At 48.7% G+C, this 23943-nt stretch overlaps 1 protein-coding gene across 43 annotated transcripts in view; it reads left to right on the plus strand.

The window, feature by feature from the left end:
* The window catches only part of MADD (MAP kinase activating death domain), a 43610-nt gene that overhangs the window by 3478 nt on the left and 16189 nt on the right, over positions 1-23943 (plus strand). For 3 of the 43 annotated variants that reach the window (XM_033860622.2, XM_073808903.1, XM_073808902.1), the window contains exons 1-24: positions 139-1405; positions 4643-4802; positions 5544-6140; positions 6544-6847; positions 7367-7498; positions 7921-8034; positions 8727-8807; positions 10636-10814; positions 11154-11389; positions 11590-11746; positions 12017-12120; positions 12722-12912; positions 13290-13543; positions 13795-13934; positions 14758-14859; positions 16490-16549; positions 16908-17010; positions 17353-17539; positions 17637-17787; positions 18103-18309; positions 20053-20106; positions 21088-21188; positions 21771-21881; positions 22190-22348. In XM_033860622.2, coding sequence (XP_033716513.1) covers positions 4741-4802; positions 5544-6140; positions 6544-6847; positions 7367-7498; positions 7921-8034; positions 8727-8807; positions 10636-10814; positions 11154-11389; positions 11590-11746; positions 12017-12120; positions 12722-12912; positions 13290-13543; positions 13795-13934; positions 14758-14859; positions 16490-16549; positions 16908-17010; positions 17353-17539; positions 17637-17787; positions 18103-18309; positions 20053-20106; positions 21088-21188; positions 21771-21881; positions 22190-22348 — 3786 coding nt within the window. In that variant the 5' untranslated portion in view covers positions 139-1405; positions 4643-4740. Of the gene's footprint in view, positions 1-138; positions 1406-4642; positions 4803-5543; positions 6141-6543; positions 6848-7366; positions 7499-7920; positions 8035-8726; positions 8808-10635; positions 10815-11153; positions 11390-11589; positions 11747-12016; positions 12121-12721; positions 12913-13289; positions 13544-13794; positions 13935-14757; positions 14860-16489; positions 16550-16907; positions 17011-17352; positions 17540-17636; positions 17788-18102; positions 18310-20052; positions 20107-21087; positions 21189-21770; positions 21882-22189; positions 22349-23943 lie in introns of those variants that run through there. The other 40 variants (XM_033860631.2, XM_033860635.2, XM_073808912.1 and 37 more) reach the window with 29 other exon arrangements.

Here is a 23943-nt window from a genome sequence, read left to right on the forward strand (position 1 = left end):
TTTGTGGCTGCTGGGTAGTAGGGATCCTGGTAAAACGGTGCTCCATGTGAAGACTGTACTAACCGGGCCCAATGGATGAACCTGGGGGCCACTTTGCACAAGGTTCTCCAGGGCCCTGCCCATCCTGCCTCTACCACTTCCTGTTTTCTCCATAGGGCCCCAAGATAAATTCTCCACTGTCACCCTGCGGCTTGGCCATAAATGCCTCCGGGCTGCCTCACCGATAGGCCTGGCACTGTTTGTACAGGAAGGCCAAAACGAATTCAGAATGAGAGAAACCAATTTCTGGAATGGGGGTGGGGCCCGACAACACAGGAGGGAAGCTTGTGTCCTTGCGGGTCCGTTTCCAGACTCAGAGGAGGGAGACAAGTCACAAGTGACAGCCTTGGCAGTGAGTGGGGACCTCCTTTCACCAGCCCCATTGCGATATAAGGGTCAATGAAGTGCTGAGGCTGGGACGCGCCCTTGCCCCCCTTCAGTGATCCCGGTGGGATCGTGTTGCCTTTCTGTGAGGGAGAGGGTGTTGGATTTTCGGAACTAACGCCTCAGTCGTGCACCTGTGTTCGTGCGCGCGGGTATAATGCCTTGGTTTCTCCATTGATATTTAAGAAGGTACAACAATCCTTCCTCTTGGCCCGCAGGCCCTGTGGGACAGCGAGAAAAGTTCCTTGAGGCCAGGGGTAGGCTGCTGTGTCCGGGGTTTAGCCTCGCGGAAGGGCTGGACTCCCTCTCCCAGCGCGCACCGCGGCACCGCTCACGGCTCCTGCCTTGGAGCGCACGGGGTGGAGGAGATGCCGCGGCCGCGCCTTCCGGCCTCAAGTCCCCCCGCCGCCCCTGAATTGGTAGGCTCCACCGCCGCGGCCGCAGGCTTTCCTGCCCACGCGGCTGGGCACTTCCAAAGCGCGAGCGGGGGAGGTAGATGAGGTGAGGGGAACGGTGAGAAAGTCCTAGGGCAGCTTATCTTGAGACGTCGATTCCAGATTCATCCGCAGTTCATCGAAACGGGCTCTGTTTCCGTGTCGAATTAAAATGTTTGCGCGCAACCCAAACAAAAAGTATTCCTTTGGGTCCTCCCCTTGTCACGTAGAGGCGCTGGGCTGGCCCAGCGCTCCCCATCGCGTTCCCACTCCCACAAGCATAGGTGTGTGCGTAGCCATCTCTCTCCCGAGGTCCGGCTCCACCCTGCAGCGCTCGGCTTGGTGCAGCCCTGTCCCCCCGGGGGTGGATGGTCCGGCCCCTGGCCCCTCAGCCTCCCCCTCCTTCACCGAGTCGGAGTGGTACACGGCTCACGGTGCAGACGCGGAACTGGCGTGCGCTCGGAGCGGCGCCCGCGCCGAGGAGCGACTGACGCTCGGCTGCCGGGGGACGTCTGGCCGAACCCGGCCGGTCCCCCGAGGCTCGGGAGGTAGGAGGGTCCGGGCCGCTGGGGGCCCCGGAAGGGTGTTTGGGACGAGGCTCCCCGGGAGAAACGGACTCTGGGAGGAAACAGGGGCTCTAGGGCGAAGGGGCCTCTAAGGAGGCCCTAAAGGAGTGTGAGGGGGCGTAGGTCTCGAGAGGGACAGCAGGGGTCCGTAAGGAAGAGGGTGGGGCTAGAGGTGGGGGCGTCCGGGCCGCCGAGGGGGTTCGGGCTCCGAGCCTAGGCGCAGCTCGCGGCTGCAGGGCGAGATTCCTGCGGGGCTGGCGGGCGGTCTTGGTTCCGGGGCGGGGGCGGGGGAGAACTGTCCAGCAGGTGAGGGGGCGGCCAGAGCTGTCCAGCTCGGGGCCCGAGCCGTGCTAGCCACATGGCTCGTGTGTGTGCGTGTGTATGTGCGTGAGTGTATTTGTGTGCGCGCACCCGCGCGCCTTATTTTTGGTTAGGGTTTGAAAAGCACGTTTGGTTCTTTAAAAAAAAAATTTTTTTTTTTAATTTGGTGTTTCAAAATTGGCTTGTTGGAGAGTGGAGACACCGTTCAGTTTTTCCTGCAACTGCTTCCCTCCCCATCCTCGTGCACCTCTAAATTAGTCCTCCTGTTCCTGCCCTCCCCTCTTCCCCAACCCTGCCTATTGCCTGCCTCTTTACTCTCATTCTTCCCCACGCTGGACCCGTCTGTGCTGATGCGCTTGCAAGGTCACTGCCTGGGGAGGCGGTGGAGGGGAGAGAGCCTCCTGTTGTGCTCACGTCAGCAAAGATGTCATATCGCTCTCTGGTTCCTGTGGTTTTACTATGACATCCTGCCCAAAATGAGGGGCGAATCCAAAGGGTTGGTTAATGTGGCCATTTGTAAGCTGAAAAGACATAGATAATTTAAAGGTCTGTGGATGGAGTGGATGGTCGTTGTGTAGAACTTCAGCAGATAGGTATGCATTTTGAGCTTGATGCCTTTGGAATATAGGGGCTAGGAACGAGGAGCTGTACGTTAGTTAAGTGTAGCTGAGGCAAGAGGCAGAGTGGGTGGATGTGAAGACAGAGTGAGTTATAGGTAATGCGAGAGAATTTAGAGTCTTCGTGAGGAGGGGAGAGGGGAGAGAATGGGAAGAAAAGCCTTGGTTATCTCTGCAATCTGAAAAACCAAAGGCAGTGGCTGTTGATGAGATATAAGTTGAGACTAAAAATCCATCCTATCACTAGTGGCTAGAATAGTCACAAGATCTCTGGGTCCTTGTGGCTTTGGAGGGAGGTGAGCACTGTAGTGCATGATAATGATTTCAGTTTTATCAGGTGATTCTCAGTGGAGAGGGGGCTGGGATCCCACCAAGGATAGAGGCCTGATGCCTAATATATTAGAAGATGCTTCAGGTGTGATCTTTGAGATTTTTATTTGGAAAGGGCTCCTGGTTTTCAACATAAACATAGATTTTAAGGCTTAGCCTTGAGCTCTGGTCCTGTAAATTCTGTTTTATTTTAAGATACTTTGGCTCTCACTAGGCATTTTCCATATAATTCTTTAGAGAATGAATTATGCTTTTACCCATCTCCCATTTCATTTCTGTGTTTCCCTCCCCTTCTCATTCTGCTTGGGAGGAGCTGAACTCTGCTCTCTAACAGTTCATACTGCAATGCCTCACGTTCTGCAATATGCTTATGAGTCCTTAGCAGTGGAGAGTCCCAAAGGGCTTTTGGGGTGGTAGTGTTGCCTAGAAATGAGTATTTTGCAAGCCTGGGAACTTCATTTTCGTTGTGTAGAAAGGAGATATCTCTATCAAAATCCAGAATTAAGACAAAGTGCAAACTAAAGGCACATGGGGGAGAAGATAACCTAACAATTAGTAAGTGCTATCAGTGGAAGAGGTGTCTCTGGATTCAAGGAGAATGAACTATTATGGGCATTGGCCAGCTCTGGAGTAGCAGCTGATAGCACTGTGCGGTCCCCAAGCAGGGGAGGGGCGGTGACTCTGCTATAAATAGTGCTGGAGCCAGAGTTGCTATGGAGACAAAACTGAATCCTATTACCTGCAGGTCCTCTATTGGGAGCAAGAGAAAGGAGGGAGAAGTATTTTGAGGATTTGAGAGGTGTTGTAAATAGTTTTTTTTTTTTAATAAGTAGGAGAGAAAAAAGATAGAGCTTCTCATCTACGTCAAACAGAGCCTTAAGCATACAGGGAGTGTGTACGTTGTATGTATGGGAGTGCACACAGCAGCAAAGAAGAGAGTGAGGGTGTGTGTAGTGTAATGGGATTCTCTCTGTGTGTACAGTGAACAGGGTCTTAGTGTGGAGCACAGAGGGGGAATACTGGAAGCACTGAGAGTAACCTTGTCATGGAGTGAAACATTTTATTTAGAGGAGTGTATGGAGACCCAACAGGAAATAAATTACAGTTAAGACACGTAAGGTTTTTCTAATTTTTGGACTATGGCTTAGAAATTCCTCTGAGCACCTCTCCCTGTCTTTGCAGGAATACTGTTATTTCTGCATCTAATTCTTCATCTCTGTAAGATAAAGAAGGACAAGGCCTCATCTGTGTATATTGTATTACTAATTCGAATCCTGGGACCAGAATATAAGTGGAAGACTGTGATTCAGCACCAAGGGCAGAGCTAGTAGCAGTAGCCACTGGGCCCCTTTCTTGCTTGAAGAGGGGAGAAAAATGGTTTAGATGAAGCAATTGGGGCATAGATATTCTTCATTTGAGAACGCATGGGGTAGAGTAGCCAGCTGTTGTTACTGTCTGAGTGCAATTAACTGTATAGACTATGTGGTAGTTTCACATCAAGCTGAATGCAGAATGTTGGAACAGAGAATAATTAGGTTTCCACCTAGAGCTAGGAGTGCAGATTAGTTCTGATTAGAGAGTCTGGTTTGATTCTGATCCACCCTGGAGCAGTCCTGAAAGTGACTTAATTTTTGTTATCATAATAACTGAGTCCAGATTAGACTGACTAGGCCTGTTTTTCAGAAACAGAAACAGCCCCAGGGGTGAGGCTGGAAATGAGCTGGTTTGTAGGGACGGAGAGGTGAGCCATTATTTATCCTACTTCTTGACATTTGACTCTGTGAGCTCATAAGCCTGGACAGAGCTCTAGGCTAGGAAAAGTGTCATGTTCTCCTATCTTTAGTACTAAAATGGAAGATCTTCTGACCTATGTCCCTGGCTGGGATGATGCTGAGAGGGATGAGTCCCTTAGGCACAGCAATGGATCTTATCAGTACTTTTTTCCTATTAGACTTGGATTTTCAGATAATATCAGGATTCCTCCTGGGAACATTGATTCCATGCTTGGTGCCTTGAAGTTTCTCTGAGATGAACTGATGAATCGGAACCATGGTGCAAAAGAAGAAGTCCTGTCCTCGGTTACTTGACTACCTAGTGATCGTAGGGGCCAGGTAACCAAGAAGTGACTGATTTTTGTCTTGTCGTCTGGGATAGCCACAAAATCTGTGATGATTTCCCTTCCCCATTTCCACGTTGCTTTGCATATCTCATTCTTCCGGCCCCCCCCCCCCCCCCGCCACCGCACCATGTAGCACATGGGATCTTAGTTCCCTGACCAGGGATTGAACCCTTGCCCCCTGCATTGGAAGCACAGAGTCTTAACCTGTGGGAAGGTTAAGGGAAGCCCTGCATATCTCATTCTTCTTCTATTATTTCACCCTGATGGGAACCTTGCTGCCAGTAAGGGAAGCAAAACAGGTAGCTTGAGAGTGTTGGCCTGGAGGAGCAGAGACAGAGCAAAACTCTGCTCTTAACTAGCGTTTTTGTGATTTTGAGCAAATATACTCTATACACTTCAGTTTCCTTATTTCGTACAAAGGAAAAGTACATTGTGCTCCTTCTCTCTCTACATATGCTGTTTTGGGAATTCATTAGCTAATACACCTTGAAAGATGCTAGCCATCTCAAAGTGTTAGTGATAATTTTATTGTCGCCATTTTCCTTTTATTTCAGGGTGGGCATCTTCGTGGCAGCACAGACCTCATTTAGCCTACAGCTAAATGTGGCATGTTTTCCAAGGTCCGGCAGCTAGGTTTCTTTATCCAAAAGAGCATTTATTTCTTGACTGTGGTTAAAATTTGAAAGAGCGTTCTGTCCCTTCAGGCTGCTGAATTTGTCTTTCTGTTCTCCAGGCACCCGAGCAGTGATAGCGTGGCCCAGACTCCAGAACTGCTACGGCGATACCCGTTAGAGGATCACGCCGAGTTTCCCCTGCCCCCGGATGTCGTGTTCTTCTGCCAGCCAGAGGGCTGCCTGAGTGTGCGACAACGGCGCATGAGCCTGCGCGAGGACACCTCTTTTGTCTTCACTCTCACCGACAAGGACACCGGAGTCACGCGTTATGGCATCTGTGTTAACTTCTACCGCTCCTTCCAAAAGCGCGTGCCTAAGGAAAAGGGGGAGGCCGGGGCAGGGTCCCGTGGGAAGGAAGGACCCCACGCCACCTGCATCTCAGAAGAGGTTGGCACCGAGAGCTCGGAGAGTGGCCCGTCCCTGCAGCCTCCCAGTGCCGACTCTACCCCGGATGTGAACCAGTCTCCTCGGGGCAAACACCGGGCCAAGGCGGAGAGCCGTTCCCGCAACAGCACTCTGACGTCCCTGTGTGTGCTCAGCCATTACCCCTTCTTCTCCACCTTCCGGGAGTGTCTGTACACCCTCAAACGTCTGGTGGACTGCTGTAGTGAGCGACTGCTGGGCAAGAAACTGGGCATCCCTCGAGGCATACAAAGGTATGGTTCTCTGCTGATGCTCAGAAGAGAGGGGCGGCATCTAGAGTTGATGGCTTGTGAGGGGCGTAGGAATTTTCCTCTAAAGCCTGAGGTCCTTCAGACCTCCTTAAGCACTTTGTGTTAGTCCGTGCTAAGCAAAAGACTACTGCAGAGTTAGACTTCCTTCCATGATCGTGTTTGGAGTGATGCTGAGGAGTTTGGTGTTTCATGATGGGCAGGACAGTAAGTCTTGCTGTGTATGCATTTTTGCCCTTGTCATTATTCGTACGTATACCTTGTGATCCTAGCTGAGACCAAAGGGTGGGCTCCTCCAGTTTCTGTCATTAGACCCTCTATGGCTGGGCTGCAGTGGGGTGTCGGCTCCTAGTGCTTATGCGTCTGTTTCCTGCTGTCTGCTGCTCAGGGACACCATGTGGCGCATCTTTACTGGCTCGTTGTTAGTGGAGGAGAAGTCAAGTGCCCTTCTGCACGACCTTCGAGAGATTGAGGCCTGGATCTATCGATTGCTGCGCTCCCCAGTACCCGTCTCAGGGCAGAAGCGAGTGGACATTGAGGTCCTGCCCCAGGAGCTCCAGCAAGCTCTGACCTTTGCGCTTCCAGACCCCTCTCGATTCACCCTAGTGGATTTCCCACTGCACCTTCCCTTGGAACTTCTGGGTGTGGATGCCTGTCTTCAGGTGCTAACCTGCATCCTGTTAGAGCACAAGGTGAGAGGGCCAGCTTTCTAGACTGTTCTAGGGAAAGGGCTTTGAAATGTGGCAGAGGCTAGACCCATGAGTTCTCTGAGGATAGGGACTACATCTTTTGCATCATTTTGTCTCCAGGAGATAACACGATACCGTATACAACAGGTACTCAGTTGGTGTGGGTTGAATTAAGGTACTAGTATCGTGTGGGATATATTCAGAGGGCTTGACACTCATTTGAATTCTTCTTAACTATACCAGCCTAATTCTCTGAAAATTTCAGTCGTTCTGTTCCAATGAGTGACCCTGGAATTTGGGGGTACAAGAACTAGGATGACAAGGAGTGATTCAAGGGAGAATTATTGCAGTGCTTGCGCTGGGAGGCGGCAGGCAGGATGGGGTGTGAGGCAGTGATAAGTGTGGAAACTAAGCTCCCAGAGCCGTAGACTTGGTGAAACAGAAACTAAATTGTAGTGTGGGAAGCAGTTTTCTCACAGACCTTCTCCTGTCGGGTAACCCTTGTGGTGTGGCTCGTTGCAGGTGGTGCTGCAGTCCCGAGACTACAACGCACTCTCCATGTCTGTGATGGCATTTGTGGCAATGATTTATCCCTTGGAGTATATGTTTCCTGTTATTCCACTGCTGCCCACCTGCATGGCGTCCGCAGAACAGGTGAGTCTCAAGGTGTCTTCTGGCTTTGTCACCTCTGTTCTAACTCTGTCCAGCTTTGAGGGCGAAGGCTTAATGCCCAGAGAAGTTGTAAATCAGTACTCGTCCTGAATTCCTTGTTACAACTTATTTGTCTACAAAATCTGAACTGATCTGGTGGCAAAACCTATGCTATTTATGTTTTTTATTTATCACAGTTAATATAATGATTATAGGCTGCTGGCTACACCACTGCAGGTGCTACATAATATGTAGAATATGCACTATTACTTTTCTAAAATCTGAAAAATTCTGAACTTTGAAACACATCTACCTTCAAGGATTTGGAAGAGGGATTGTGGACCTGCGTTTTCCTTATCTAGAAAAATCGTGACTCAATATGTGATCGCAGTTGGTTTTGGTTTTGTTTCTTGTCTTTTCCACAGCTGCTGTTGGCTCCGACGCCGTACATCATCGGGGTCCCTGCCAGCTTCTTCCTCTACAAACTGGACTTCAAAATGCCTGATGACGTGTGGCTAGTGGATCTGGACAGCAGTAGGGTGAGGCTCTTGGCTGAGGCGTTGTAGGGTCTAGAAGAGGATTGTGTTCTCTTTTTCTAGATTACTCCCAGGAAGTTCCTAAGTTTGTGGGCGATGGCTGTTATGAGACTCATTGAAACAACTTTTTTAAAAATACTGCTTTTACTTTATTGGCTTAATAAGCCTTGGTTAGGACTCAAAGAATTATAAGATTTAGTTTTGCTGGAGTTAAATGCTTCCCCACATCTTCCAAGAGCAGTAGGGCAGTTGTGGTTGCAGGATCATTACTGTGGTGTAGGTCATCTCATGGCTTTCTGGGAGTGTAGTTTCTAGTAAGAAACGGCAGACTTTAAAAAAGTATATTAACATTCTGCAGTGTGAGTACATTCAAACTTTTGTAGGTAGCCCTTATATGTGTTCATTGTAAGACTTTAGAAAATGCAAATAAGTATAAAGAAGTCAGTAAAAACTATGATCTTATTATCTAGAGATAGTCACCAATAACATTTAGGTGTAATATTTCCTTTCAGGTGTGTATAGGTGTCACATACACATGTATGTGTGTATTTTATATGTGTGTATATAATATGTGTTTGCATATATATAATAATACCGTATATATAATCTCCTATTCTTGTTACTTACCTTTATGTAAGAGAAACTTTGGAGCAGCTAATTCTAAGGTCATGCCTTTTATCTTTCTTCTGGTGCAGGTGATTGCCCCCACCAATGCAGAAGTGCTACCTATCCTTCCAGAACCAGAATCACTAGAGTTGAAAAAACATTTAAAACAGGTAGGTGAAGAATGAAGAAAAGAAAAGAAAAGCAAGCAGCTATAGGACTGCTGTAGGCAGACAGCTCTTATTGTAAGAGCCAGTTTCCTTTCAGACTTCAAGTGGAGTAGATTTTCTTAGCCTTGGGTGGGCTTAGAAGGAGATGTATCCCATTTCTGGGTTGCAGGGTGAATCTCAGAAAGGGCTTTTTACATTCCTTTTAATTCCCTGTGTGCCCCTTCCCACCCTCTCATCCTTGTAATGCTGTATAAAACAGCCCTTCACTTTCTGCTGCTCGTCCCATCTGCCATTCTTAATGGCCTTGGAGCATTCTCTCAGTGTTACAGGAGGGAGTCAGTAGTTTGGATAATCTGGCTCCTTTTATGGTTTCCTCTTGAATTGATCTCTGGTCCCTATAGAATCATTTCTTCACAAATTCCTTTCTCTGAGTAAAAACCCTTAAATACATTTTTCATTGATTGATTTTCTTCTTCTTCTGCATGCTGAACACAGTATCTGAAGGTAAAGTGTGATGAGGCCCTGGTCCTCTGCGCCGCTGTATGTGTTATGTAGGACCACCAGTAGATAGCTCTGTATTTCTTTTTAGGAATCTGTCATTTGAAGGGTCTTCAGGAATCTCTGTCTGTGTTGTCTCAGTTCTTAGAAATACCTCTAGGTGGGGATTTCCCTGGTGGTGCGGTGGTTAAGAATCCGCCTGCCTGTGCAGGGGATGCGGGTTCGAGCCCTGGTCCAGGAAGATCCCACATGCCACGGAGCAGCTAAGCCCGTGTGCCACAGCTACTGAGCCTGAGCTGTAGAGCCCACGAGCCACGACTGCTGAGCCCACGTGCCACAGCTACTGAAGCCTGTGCGCCTAGAGCCTGTGCTCAGCAACAAGAGAAGCCACCGCGATGAGAAGCCTGCGCACAACTAGAGAAAGCCCGCACACAGCAATGAAGACCCAACGCAGCCATAAATAAATAAATAAATAAATAATTTTTTTAAAAAAGAAGAAAGAAATACCTCTAGGTGAAATCTGTTTGGATATAAATGGGTGATTTTTGTATTATCCTTCTCTCTTTTTCACTTGCTTCATCACTATTGATGTAATATGATATCTTGTTACTGCAGAGTCCGGTGAGGATTGCAAGTTCAGAAAGTTCTCTAGCTGTCTTCCTTTGCTGTGTTTTTCATTCTTGATGATTGCTTTAGTATGACTAATGAGATGGAGAGGTTGATATATGATATTGGAGTTTAAATGTTTGTAGGAGCTAAGATTTGGGGGCTCACAGATCCTGTATCCTGACCCCTGTTACTCAAAGTGTGGTCCACGAACCAGCAGCATTAACCTCACCTGGGCTTGTTAAAAGGGCAGAATCACTTCAAGTATATTGAATCAGAATCTGCATTGTAACAACATCCCCTATGCTCATTAACATTTAAGAAACACTGCTGGGCTAGACCAGTGGTTTTCAAACTGCCCCATGGAGCCGCTGAGGGTTGATTTAGGTTGGGACCCCCGAGCATATGAGGCTCTGGGTTCCTTATGTCCTTCAGAGAAGCTTTACTTTTACATGTTTCGATTGTTTATATTTCTACATAGATTTCCATTGAAAAACAAGATTTTGTAGCTAAATCGAATTTGAAAACTGTTGCCTCGGACTTCAGGTTTAGATCGTTGCCTTGAGTCAGATTGGCTTAAGCTGAAGATTTCATAATTCAGATTGTTTTCTAAAGGTTAAAATATTTGGCTTTTTGTTTCAAAGGTGAAGGTTCTTTTCTAGGAATTGAGATTGGCTGGCTGCCCCAGAAATCTGCCTTCTCTGAGGGACTTCTTATTGTTCCGCAGGCCCTCGCCAGCATGAGTCTCAACACCCAGCCCATCCTCAATCTGGAGAAATTCCACGAAGGCCAGGAGATCCCTCTTCTCTTGGGAAGGCCTTCTAATGACCTGCAGTCTACACCTTCCACTGAATTCAACCCACTCATCTATGGCAACGATGTGGATTCTGTGGATGTCGCAACCAGGTACAGCCGAGCCATCCCCACAGTCACAAGCTCTTAAGTGGGTCTCTGCTCACTCAGTGACCTTGGGGCAGATTACCTCCCTGAGCCAGAGGTTCTTTATGTATACAATGTATATAATATTTGGTTACATTTGCCACCTCAGTAAAAGCAAACAGAAGAAATAATCATACTCGCAGGCCTCTTAGACCTCGTGTGAAGAAGGGGATTGATGATTCTTTAAGATACCTCTCCCCTTGCTGTTGGAAGCCCGTGAAATGATGCCTGTGGGAGGTGGTCTGAGGCCTCCTTGCTCTGCAGGGCGAGGGACTCAGGTCATCTCACCATCCCGTTCTTCCCCAGAGTGGCCATGGTCCGTTTCTTCAACTCCCCCAACGTGCTGCAGGGCTTTCAGATGCACACACGTACCCTGCGTCTCTTCCCCCGGCCCGTGGTAGCTTTCCAAGCTGGCTCCTTTCTAGCCTCACGTCCCCGGCAGACTCCTTTTGCTGAGAAACTGGCCAGGACTCAGGCTGTGGAGTACTTTGGAGAATGGATCCTCAACCCCACCAACTATGCCTTTCAGCGGATTCACAACAGTGAGTCCACCTACCTCCGCTTTGCCCCTCCTTCTGCGTTTGTCCTCCTGATGGCTCTTCCCTTTGCTTTTTCCCTTTCTAATCTTCCACCTGCCCCTGCCATTCTGATTTTGCCTTAGACTTTTTCCCACCTTTCTTTCAGGTTTTGCTTGATTTTTTTCCCTTATTGCTGACTCTCTCCTTTTTTCCTCCGTGGGTAGACACATTCGATCCAGCCCTGATAGGCGACAAGCCGAAGTGGTACACCCACCAGCTGCAGCCTGTCCACTATCGAGTGTATGACAGCAGTTCCCACCTGGCCGAGGCGCTGAGCATGCCGCCGGAGCATGACTCTGACTCTGACCCTACTGATGACAGGTGAGCAGCCCCTTATGGCAGCAAGACAGTTCTTGAAGTCTAAGAGGCTCTTGCTAGCCGTTATTTAGCGCAATTGCAGAATTTCATAGGATTTAGACATCAGTCCTTGAAGCCTTGGGTTATATTTTGGTTGATTGTTTTGCGTTAGTTTCCTTATTTTATCTTGCTCCCTGGCCTTGAGTTAAGAGTGCTCCTCTGTTTATTTTTCTAATGCTGATTCTCCTCCCTGCCCCTTCTTTCTGTTTTATTTTTTTGCTCTTCACTCTGCAGCGGCAGTGATAGTATGGATTATGATGACTCAAGCTCTTCTTACTCTTCCCTTGGTGACTTTGTCAGTGAGATGATGAAATGTGACATCAATGGTGATACTCCTAGTAAGTGTACTTGGAGAAATTGGCCAGCTTGGGACAGGGTTTGGGGTTCTGTGATGGTATGGTCTGTACCTGCCATCCTTGTTGTTGTTTTTTTTTAATTAAAAAATTTTTTTTAATTAATTTTTAATTGGAGTATACTTTTTTTATTTTTTATTTTATTTTATCTTTTTGGCTGCATTGGGTCTTCGTTGCCACGTTGGCTGGGCTTTCTCTAGATACGGCGAGTGGGGGCTGCTCTTCGTTGCGGTGCGCAGGCTTCTCATTGCGGTGGCTTGTCGCGGAGCACAGGCTCTAGGCGCACAGGCTTTAGTAGTTGCAGCACGTGAGCTCAGTAGTTGTGGCTCGAGGGCTTAGTAGTTGTGGCTCGCGGGCTCTAGAGCTCAGGCTCAGTAGTTGTGGGCGCACGGGCTTAGTTGCTCCATGGCATGTGGAATCTTCCCGGACCAGGGATTGAACCCATGTCCCCTGCATTGGCAGGCGGATTCTTAACGACTGCGCCACCAGGGAAGTCCTTGGAGTATAGTTGGTTTACTATGTTGTATTAGTTTCTACTGTACAGCAAAGTGAATCAGCCATACACATAATCCTTGGGTTTTGGCAGACGTGGATCCTCTGACACACGCGGCACTGGGGGATGCCAGTGAGGTAGCTATTGATGAGCTGCAGAGCCAGAAGGAAGCAGAGGAACCTGGCCCAGACAGCGAGAACTCTCAGGAAAACCCCCCTCTGCGTTCCAGCTCCAGCACCACCGCCAGCAGTAGCCCCAGCACCGTTATCCATGGAGCCAGTTCTGTACGTGAGGACTTGGAGGAGTGGATAAGTGAGGACTGTTACTTGGGACGTGGGCCTCAGCTCTGTTAGGAAAGCTAGGACAAAGCTATTCACTTAATTTACTACTTTCTCCACATTTCCCCCTTCTTCCTCTCCATAGATCCTGTAGTTTAGAGCCTGTGAGATACAGTTTGACTCCAGAAGGACATCCAGCTTTGTTCAGGGGTTAGCCGAGATCCCCTTTGCATAATTTGTGGAGATAGAGAACAGGGGTATAACAAAGATCTTTTCTCACGTACCCCTTAGGCTAGCAACCTGACAGGCCTGGCTTGAACTGAGAACATAGGAAGGCATCACAGGGCACCAGGTGACTCCTTTCTATTTAATATGTCCCCTAGGAACCTGCCGACTCAACGGAGATGGATGATAAGGCAGCGGTAGGCGTCTCCAAGTCCCTCCCCAGCGTGCCTCCCAGCATTGGCAAAGCGAACGTGGACAGGCGTCAGACAGAAATTGGAGAGGGGTCAGTGCGCCAGCGAACCTATGATAATCCATACTTCGAACCCCAGTATGGCTTTCCCCCTGAGGAAGATGATGCTGAGCCGGGGGAAGGTTACACTCCCCGATTCAGCCTACATGTCAGTGGCAGTCGGTGAGAGCCTGGGGCTGCCTTCTAGATGGGTGACTGAAGGACCTCACTACAGTGGACCCTGGGCGAGGGTTAACCAGAAAGTCTGAGCAGTCTGAAGGCTCTCGTGGTCCCGCGTCCCCAGAGGGTCGTGCTTTGATCTAGGCATTTAGAAACTGTGGGGAGGGAGAGGTGACCGCAGTGTAGCCTCAGGCCCACACGCCCAAGATGAGGTACCCCTGCCTGGGGCTTATAGGCGCCACTGTGCATTCAAGGGCTCAAAAGCTGCTGCGGCCCAACAGCTTGAAACTGGCAAGTGACTCAGATGCAGAGTCAGACTCTCGAGCGAGCTCGCCCACCTCCACCGTCTCCAACAACAGCACTGAGGGCTTCGGGGGCATCATGTCTTTTGCCAGTAAGTGCCTTCAGCTCTCTCACGCTTCTGTCCCATCTTCGCTCCAGCAGGGCCTGACCATGGCAGGTATGGCTTAGAGCTTCAGATATAGGGCTGGGTTGGCATTATCGAGCTCCGGATAAGGTCGTTTGGGTGATACTGAATAAGGTATTTTCAGGGGAGGTCAGCGAAGAACAGGGACAGATTAGTCGTTATCTTTATCCCTGGAGGTTTTAGTCTGTTTCAGGTAAGACGGCTAGCTGTTAACTGAAAAATAATCATTATATTAAAAATCATACACTTGTACATATATTTTGTGGAAATACTCTGGTCAGATTTGACTTGGGTATATATCTAATATCTTCTTTGCCTGGGAAAGGACTTTTTCATCAACGCGCCTTGAAATCTATGTGACATTGACTTGTGCGTAGAGAAAATTACCAGAAATGAGGGGTGGTGTCAGTTAAAGACTAAAGACAGACTAGGGACCGGAGAAAGCCGACATGGGGGATAATTGTGATGGTGAGTTTAGAAGCCCAGGAGGGACAGCACCCACATCAGCCCGGAAGCGCGTTAACTGCCGGCGTTCATGCTGGGTCAGCAGTAGAGGAGAGACTTGGATGGTATCGTGGGAAGCCGTCAGAGAAAGTTGTTACTGGGTTAGGAGCAGTCCTGGCAGTGGCCCCCTTTGTTTGCCCCGGCGTGATCCTTTCTCAGCGAGGTCAGAGGTTCTGGGATTGCATTTGAAAAGGAGGAGGGCGAAGAGGATGATACGGTCATTGGAGCATAATGCTCTGATTCTTTATCCCTCTGACTCAGTGCTCTCACTCGCTCCCCTTGACAGGCAGTCTGTATCGGAACCACAGTACGAGCTTCAGTCTTTCAAATCTCACACTGCCTACCAAAGGAGCACGAGAGAAAACCACGCCCTTCCCCAGTCTGAAAGGTAACTCCAGCCCTCCTTTTGCCCAACCAAGATCCTCTGGGAAATGTTTCAGGCCTGTGGGTGCTTGTCAGGAGCCCCAGGTATGAAGAATCCTTTGACCCGGCCATTGCCCCTCACATCGCTTCCCATGGCTTTCACTGCACATCATGGGTTCTCGCTGGTTTTCAGATGGAAAACTGTCTTTTGTAGCTAAAGAGAAGGCCCTGTTATATCATATAGGATAATGGCAACTGGGGGATTACTGCTGCTTCTGGGGGGAACCTTTGTCAGAGGCACGTAATTAACACGGGGCTCATCAGCTGCCACCAGTCATCTGCCAGGTTCCTACCGCGTGAACTTAGGACAAACTCCGTCCTAAAGAGCTGGCCCCCCAGGGAATGGTTGTGAAGAGCCTGGCAGTTTTATAGAGTCAAGAAGCCTCTTACTTTGGCTTCATGTCAACTTAGGCCCTATGAATGGGCCTGATAGCATTGGTTGGCTTCTAGGGGCAATTAAGACCTTATTTGATTTTCGTTTTGTGATCTCTGACAGTTGGAAGGGTTCTTCCTTTTTATAAATTTATTTATTTTGGTTATTTATTTTTGGCTGCGTTGGGTCTTCGTTGCTGTGCGTGGCTTTTTCTAGTTGTGGAGAGCAGGGGCTACTCTTTGTTGCGGCGGGTGGGCTTCTCACTGCGGTGGCTTCTCTTGTTGCAGAGCACGGACTCTAGGCACGCGGGCTTCAGTAGTTGTGGCTCACGGGCTTAGTTGTTCCGTGGCATGTAGGATCTTCCCGGACCAGGCCTCGAACCCCTGTCCCCTGCATTGGCAGGCAGATTCTTAACCACTGCGCCACCAGGGAAGCCCTGAAGGGCTCTTCTGAATTTACTCTGACTTCTGTTTATTTATTCTGGATTTTGTGCTAAAATATTTAATCACAGAAGGAAGCACAATGAGAAGCAGCTTCATGTATTTTTTAACTGACCTCTCTTCCCAGTGTTAAAAGTGTCAGGAATCTAAAGAATGTTCTTTGGTGGGGATGGGAACGTAGGCTAGATGGGCAAAAGGACATCATAGCTAGAGGTGTAGGGAGCTAACCAGCCCTGTAGAGTGAGTCTACACAGGCTCAGTAGGTGAGGGATGGAAAGGTGTTAGCGTCACTGGCTTTCATTTGATATAGTTAAAGGGGAGAGCGATTGAAACGCTTTCATTGCATGCTGTTGCTTCACTTCATTTGCTGCACTCATCACTCCCATCCAGCTCCCATCCTCACCCCCTCCCCCCTTCCCATGACAGCATCTACAAGTTGGGTCTCTTCCCTCTGCATACCTGCAGCCCCCCGGACCCCTGTGCTAGATGTTTCATGAAAACCCATGGTCCCCTTTCACGCATGTGCCTGTTTAGGACCTAAAGGCTCCTTGTGTTATTACCCTGCCTCTGGCTTTGAGAGGCCATAGCCTTAAGGATGGTCTTTCCTCGAGCCTCAGTCGTCTCGTGGCCACTTGGCTTCCAGCTCTGAGGTGCCTAAGAACTAAGGTTATGTGCACTAAGCTTTGGGAGGATGCTCAGATTATCTGACTTACAGCTCCGCTGAGGGGTACAGGGGTTGTGGTATCATGGTGCACCTACTAATTGTGTATTTTGTGTCCCAGTATTTGGGCTAAATACTCTAATGGAGATTGTTACTGAAGCCGGCCCCGGGAGTGGTGAAGGTGGGTCTTGCCCGTGAGCTATGCATGATCTTTTTTCCTAGCATCTCCTGTGCCTGCCTGAGGGCCATCCTCCTCATGGAGCAAGCGGCATCACTCGAGTGACCTGACTTGCCCCGTGCCCCGGGATGCCCACGCCTGCCCACGGGGTGCGCTGCTGGTGCATGTGGAGTGGCCTGAGTCTCCATGCCCACTTCCTCCACATTGCCATGGCTGCTTTCTACCTATGTGTGATGCCCCAGTGCTGCCCTCAGCCAGCCCTGCCAGGGAGTGGGTGTGGAACACGGCTACCCAGGGCTGTGCTGACACCAGCTACCTGACTACAGTCGTGATATCTCTCATTCTACCTTCCTGGCTGTAGGAAACAGGAGGGCCTTAGTGGACCAGAAGTCATCGGTCATTAAACACAGCCCAACAGTGAAAAGAGAGCCTCCGTCACCTCAGGGTCGATCCAGCAATTCTAGGTAATAAATGGCAGAGCTGTTGTAAAAGTTCTCAGATAGAGGTAGTGATCCTTGTACCAAACACTAGGGAGGGAAGCTCTCAGTGGGTAAATGAAATCCCTTCCCCTCCTGACGCAATCCCCATGCGGCAGGAATAGCTCATGGTGCTGAGCAGAGTGTACCAGCAGTGGTGGGCGCTCGGGCAAACCAGGCTGCCTGGAGAGGTAGGGTTTGCAGTGGACTTGGATGTTTGGAGACGTGGCTTTGTGTTTTGCCCTTGGAGGCAAACATCTAACCTGGTGAAAGGGGGAGATGCTCTGCAAAGGAGCCAGTGACCACAGAAGTGGTATGTGGACCCTCCAGTGAGAACCAGCAGTTCCTGAAGGAGGTGGTGCACAGCGTGCTGGACGGCCAGGGAGTTGGCTGGCTCAACACGAAGAAGGTGCGACGGCTGCTGGAGAGCGAGCAGCTTAGAGTCTTTGTCCTGAGCAAGCTGAGCCGCACGGTGCAGTCAGAGGACGAGGCCCAGCAGGACATCATCCCAGATGTGGTCAGTGCTGGGGGTTGGGAGTTGGAATCAACTGGGAAGAGGGACACGGGCGCCAGAGGCAGTTGTCCCAACTCTTGCCCCTGGGTTATTGTTGCAGGAGATCGGTCGGAAGGTGTACAAGGGCATGTTAGACCTGCTCAAGTGCACGGTCCTCAGTCTGGAGCAGTCCTACGCCCACGCAGGTCTGGGTGGCATGGCCAGCATCTTTGCGCTTCTGGAGATCGCCCAGACCCACTACTATAGTAAAGGTAGGGATCGGACCAGCAAGGCAGCATGCTGTCCACGGCTCTCCCACTCTTCTCTGAAAGAATGAACTCGGCCCCTTGATGAGTTTCGCAGTGTCAAGCTGCTTCCTGTTAGGCTTTGGGATTTTATTTTCTAGTGCGTGTATGTACGTAGTGGGTGTTTTTCTGTCACGGAAAAGAACGATGTCAGCTTTTCTTTCCTTGCACTTCTTCCCTTCCACATCCTCCTCTATCCTTGCTTCTCCCACCTCATTCCCACACCTTGACTCTCACTCACTGTCCCTTTTGACCTCTTCCTATATTTGATCTTTTCCTCAGAACCAGACAAGCGGAAGAGAAGTCCAACAGAGAGCGTAAATACACCAATTGGCAAGGATCCTGGCCTGGCTTGGCGGGGGGACCCAAAGGCCATGGCACAGCTGAGAGTCCCCCAGCTGGGACCTCGGGCACCAAGTGCCTCAGGAAAGAGTCCCAAGGAACTGGACACCAGAAGTCTAAAGGAGGAGAACTTTGTAGCATCTATCGGTGTGTATTGTGTTGGGTGTGGCAGAGGAGTTCTGGCTTCTTAATGTCCCTCCCTCCTCTCAATTCATCCAGAATCCTGCCTTTCTCTTCCCCATGCTTTGCTCTGTGGACAGGAAGATAGGTTTGTGTCCTTTTCTAACGGCATTTCTTTATACTTCTCTATCCCTTATGCCACCCTCACCTACATCTTAGAGGAAGAATGGAAGTTTTGCTTAGAGGGCCGAGCGAGGCTTAGTGCAGGAGTCTAAGCTGTCCTCCCCGTCCCTCTCTTTTATTTACATCTGGATTTCTTCACATAATGGAGAGGCCACATGAGCTCCTGGAAGCCATAAGGAAGTTTATAGATGCATCTTTGGGCTATAAAATTGTGACTGTCTGGGTCTCTAAAGCCAGTTTTCCCCCATCCAACCATTATGCTGCCCTCAAATTTGCTCCTTTGGGGCATGTCCGGCAACCCCATTTCCCTGGGTTCTGGACTTGGAGGTACAGAGTTCTGAGTCAGCTTTTCTTTAAACATGTCCTTACTGGACTTGATTAGACCTTGCTTACGTTTGGTGTTTCTCCATTCCCACTAAGGCAGAGCCTTGGTGAGCTCTCTGGGTGTCACCTCTGTTTGACTCACTCCCTGCCTGACCTTGAGTCATCTAGATTGTGTCTTGCTTTTTCGGGTTCTAGGTCCCTGGGCAATGTGCTTCTAGCCGGTGCCTCTTTGCCACATCCATTAGCAGTTGCCTTTTGCTCCCATAAATGGTAATGAGGAACCAGTTTCCTTCTTAGGAGAGCTGTGCTTCTCTAACCAGCAAAATATTGTCCGAGAGGCAGTCAACCATGCTTTTCTCCTACCTGTTGTGATGTTCTAGAAAATGTACTGACCTGCCAGTCTGGAGGTCTGGAGTTTTAGTCCTGTATCTGCCCCCAACTAGGAAAGTGACTTTGGGCAAATCATTTCCCCTTTCAGGGTCTCTATCACCTCATCTGGAACACAAGGAGATTGCACTAAGTAGACTCTAAAGTTCTTCCAGGAAGAGAATTGCTATGATCGGTACTCTCTCTTCTTAACCCCTGCTAAGATGCTCTTCTTGACCATTTAGTGTTCTCTGTCACCTCTACCAGAAGCCTTTTTCCCGATGACTGGCTAAGATGGGTCTCTTGGTAGGGCAGGCACTGATGCTGAGGGTAAGTTGGGGAGTTTTGGTAGCAACAAGAAGGGATGCTAACTGCCTACCTTGAGTGGCCTCTCTCCAATCCAGTGAATCAAACAGGTTTGTGCTCATGCTTCTGAAACCCTTTGGCTGCTTGAGGTAATCATCTGTCTTATCTGGAATCTTTAAAATTTGCTGTTGCCTAGCTCACTTGGCAGAGGGCGTGCTGTGGTGGAAGTTTAAACTGGTCCTGAGCTACCTGATCTTGAGCAGGTGCTCTAGCCTCTTTGGGATCAGTTTCCTCCTGCCAGAATGAAGGAGCTTGATTAAAGGCTCTGCCAGCTCTAACATTCTGTGAGATTTTTACTGCCACATGGAGGTTAGGATAGGAATTTAGTTCTTGACCTGGGGGGAAGGCGTTAGATCTCTTGATTTTTTTTTAACCCCCCTCCCCCGCAATGAAGATCTCTTTTTATCTCTTGATTTGTAATCCTGTGCCTGAGACCGAATCATCTTGGGTGGGTGGGTTTCCATTTCGTCTGTCTGACCAGCCTCTGACTCTCTCTGTCTTTCTCTCCTGCTCACATTGCATCTGGGGTAGAATTGTGGAACAAGCACCAGGAAGTGAAAAAGCAAAAAGCTTTGGAAACACAGAGTAAGGAACAAATGCCCCCTCCTGTTCCCAAGTCTCCCATACCTGCCAACTCCCCAGGCCCAGTTGGGGCAGGCTCCGTTTGTCAGCCCCACCCCAAATTTGCTCTTGGGGGCGGGTATTTGGAATGAAAGCAGGTAGGTGGTATGTGACTCACAGGTATATGCTTGTAGGCTGCTTCTTGCCCCTCCCCTTGTAGTAATCAGGCAGTAATCAGGGCATCTCCTGTGTAAAATCCCTCAGAGCTTGGTTCTCTATTGCTTCCGAGTTGGTGGGGAGAACGTTTGCCTATTTCAGTGCCCCTCATTGGCTGATGTCTCCCTCACCCCATGAGAAGGCCTGTGGGCACAGTTGGCAGGGATGGTTGCTGTCCCTCCGTGTTGAGTCTGTAGCTTCCCAGCTCTCTCTGGTGGCTTGCCTAGGCACGCTTTCTTGCCTTCTGTCATTCTGTCCTTCTGCCATACCATTGTGGGCGGGCGGGAAATATGGGGGTGGTTTTCTAATGTCAAACACAGAAGCTGCAGGGTGGGGGTAGGCAGCGTCCGCTGAAACAGCTGGTGTTTTTTAATCTCACTGGGCTCTTCCTTTTCTAGCCCCTTTAGACATATTTGTTTGGGAAGCAGAGTGACCTGGGGACCCTTAAAGGGTCTTAGGCACGAGTGAAGCTCTCTGATTCTGAGTGCGGTGGAATGTGGTTCCGATGTTTGTTTGTGGAGCTTTTCTGCTTTAAGATGATTTGGTCAGAATTTTCTCAAGTTGAGAAAATGGCTGCAGAACCCTTTGAGACCAGGTTTAATTTTTCCTACTTGGTTCTTAAGGCATCTGGGGACTTCGTCCAGTGCGGCCTGAGTGGGTGGCAGTCCCTGGAAAGGTGACTGGGACATGCTGAACTGGTCTGGGGCCAGGCTGTGCTGCTGTCCCACTCCCTTCGCCAGCCTGCCCCTAGCCTCTTGTACTGAGTAACACAAGTCTTCCCCTACTCAGGGCCTGAAGTAATCAAACCCACCTTTGACCTTGGTGAGACAGAGGAGAAGAAGTCCCAAGTCAGCGCAGACAGTGGTGTGAGCCTGACATCTGGTCCCCAGGTTTGTGACAGCCTTGTTGAGGATTGCGAGCATTAAAAATTTGCTATCTCAGAATACTTCTTTAAGGTCAAAACTGAACAAAATCACAGCATTGAAACAACATGAATATCCAGTCATAGGGGAATGATGAAATAAGTGTAATATATCCATGTAATAGAATATTAGTATCCACTAATGACTGTATTTTCAAAAATTTGGTGACATGGGAAAGTGTTTACAAAGCTATATACAGTGTGATTCAAATTTTATTTTTAAAACATACATAGAAAAGACAAAGGAAATATGCTAAAGACTTAACAGAGATTAACGTAGGTGGTAAGTTTATGGCTTATTTTTATTTCCTTATTCTTTCGTGTATTTTCTGTAGTGAGCATGTACTTCTTTAACATTCATTATTTTTCTCGCTCTGTAAGTCATATATATTTTATATTCAGGAAAAATGTTCATTTTTCATGACCTATCTAGGGATGACAATAGAAGGGTGGGGATGGAGAGAAGGAAGAAGATACAGTATTTCTTAGGGAAACTGAGACTAGATTGGACACCTCCCGAATGTGTCTGAGTCCGTGTGTCTTGTTTCAGAGGACTGATCCAGATTCTGTCCTTGGTGTGAGTCCAGCCGTTATGATCCGAAGCTCGAGTCAGGACTCCGAAGTTAGCACCGTGGTAGGGGAACACCACGCTGGCATCTTGGTGGGTGGGGTGTGGGTCCCCCTTTGGAGAAGGGGGCTGCTCTCTGCTTTGGGGGCTGTCCTTAGTCTCAGGTCAGGTTGGGTCTCTTGGTGGAGATGTCTACCTGTCACAGGTCTTTCTTTGTGGGATCAGACCCCGAGATTTCACCCAGGGCTTCTCCTCATCTTGTAAAGAAGGTACTTCCAGAGGCTGTCTGACACACCTTTGCAGTTGGATACTTTTTTTATGGTAGCAGAGAGCTCTAGCAGCTTGGCATTTCTGGGACACATCCTGGGGAATATCCCTTACCACCTTTTTTTCCTTTCCAGGTGAGTAATAGCTCTGGAGAGACCCTTGGAGCGGACAGTGACCTGAGCAGCAATGCAGGTGATGGACCAGGCGGTGAGGGCGGCACCCACTTGGCAGGCTCTAGAGGCACGTTGTCTGATAGTGAAATTGAAACCAACTCTGCCACCAGTGCCATCTTTGTAAGTTTGTTTACTAACAAAAGAAGACCATTTTTTTCAGTGGGATGGGGATGGGTTAGAAAAGGATGAAAAGTTAGGAGGCAATTAGAAGGAAAAGAGGAAGGAAGGAATGGATAACCTTCATATATTTGACTTTAAAGAAAATGTCTCTTAAGTTATAGCTTTTTTCAGAGTCATTTGACTCCGTGATCTGGGGCTCTTAGAACCTTCTCCTGAATCATTGACGAGTTAGGCTTCCTGCCCAGTCAGATAAGGGCTTCGACTCCTATGTGGTAGTAACCCCCGTGTTTAAAATAAGCAAAGTGATGCCTTTATGGCTATGTCAGGGCAGGTGCAGCTCTCATTTTGTACCAGTCTACCTATCTTTATGGACTAGTCTAGTTTTATTCTGGTCACTGCTTTCTTTATATAGCACCTTAAAATAGCATTTCACTTTAGTATATTCCTTCCTTTCATGTAGTATGTTTGAAGCTTTCCTTCATTAATAAACATCTATTAAGTGATTTACTAAATGCCAGATTCTGTACTAAAGAAACAAGCATGATAAGGCATGATTCCCATTTTCAAGAAGTTTGCAATTCAGTATATTGCTACAACTAATCTCTTCTGCCAGGTGAGGGAAACAAAGCCTTAGGAAGAAAAGATCTTGCCCTAGGTTATACAATAAGCCAGTGATCAGTTGGAATTAAATGAATTCTTTTTAGTCCTTGCCTTTAGACCCACTGCCCTTCAGTGTATACAGGCCTCTTTAGGCAGCTTTAAGAGTTCTGATACACTCACCACTTGGTTAGGCAGAGTTGAGAATGGATATTCTCTACACGAACTCATAGGTTCTTCTCTTTGGTCTGTGGGGAGAATGGAAGACGAAATTGAAATGAAATAAATTATTTAACACTGGTGATCATTCCCACCGCCAGGGCCTTCTGTATACATGTTTCTAATAGAGCAAGTGACATCCCAAGGTGGAGGTAGGGGATAGGATTGAGAGTCAGCAGAGCCATTCAAGCTAATGGACCTTAACTCTCCCTGAGTCTAAACAGACCCTTTTAATTAAGAGTATTTTATTATTATTATTATTTTAATACATTTATTGATTTTATTTATTTATTTTTGGCTGAGTCGGGTCTTCATTGCTACACGCGGGCTTCCTCTAGTTGCGGTGAGCAGGAGCTACTCTTGTTGCGGTGTACGGGCTTCTCATTGTGGTGGCTTCTCTTGTTGCAGAGCACGGGCTCTAGGCACGTGGGCTTCAGTAGTTGTGGCTCATGGGCTCTAGAATGCAGGCTCCATAGTTGTGGCGCATGGGTTTAGTTGCTCCACGGCATGTGGGATCCTCCCAGACCAGGGATTGAACCCGTGTCGCCTGCATTGGCAGGCGGATTCTCAACCACTGCGCCACCAGGGAAGCCCCAAGAGTATTTTAAATCCTCCTAGTGTGCTTCCATTTTGGAGGTTGAGATAGATGTTATGGAGTAGCAGTCTCGCAAGAAGCCGTTCAGCTGTGTGCTACCTTTCCTGGCACCTTCCTGGGCCAAATTCTTACTTTTCCTGTACTTCTGGGCAAGGCTCTTTGTGCAGTTGTGTCGCTGAGAGCA

The sequence above is a fragment of the Tursiops truncatus genome, chromosome 8, assembly GCF_011762595.2.
Source record: "Tursiops truncatus isolate mTurTru1 chromosome 8, mTurTru1.mat.Y, whole genome shotgun sequence".
NCBI classification, from domain to species: Eukaryota; Metazoa; Chordata; class Mammalia; order Artiodactyla; family Delphinidae; genus Tursiops; species Tursiops truncatus.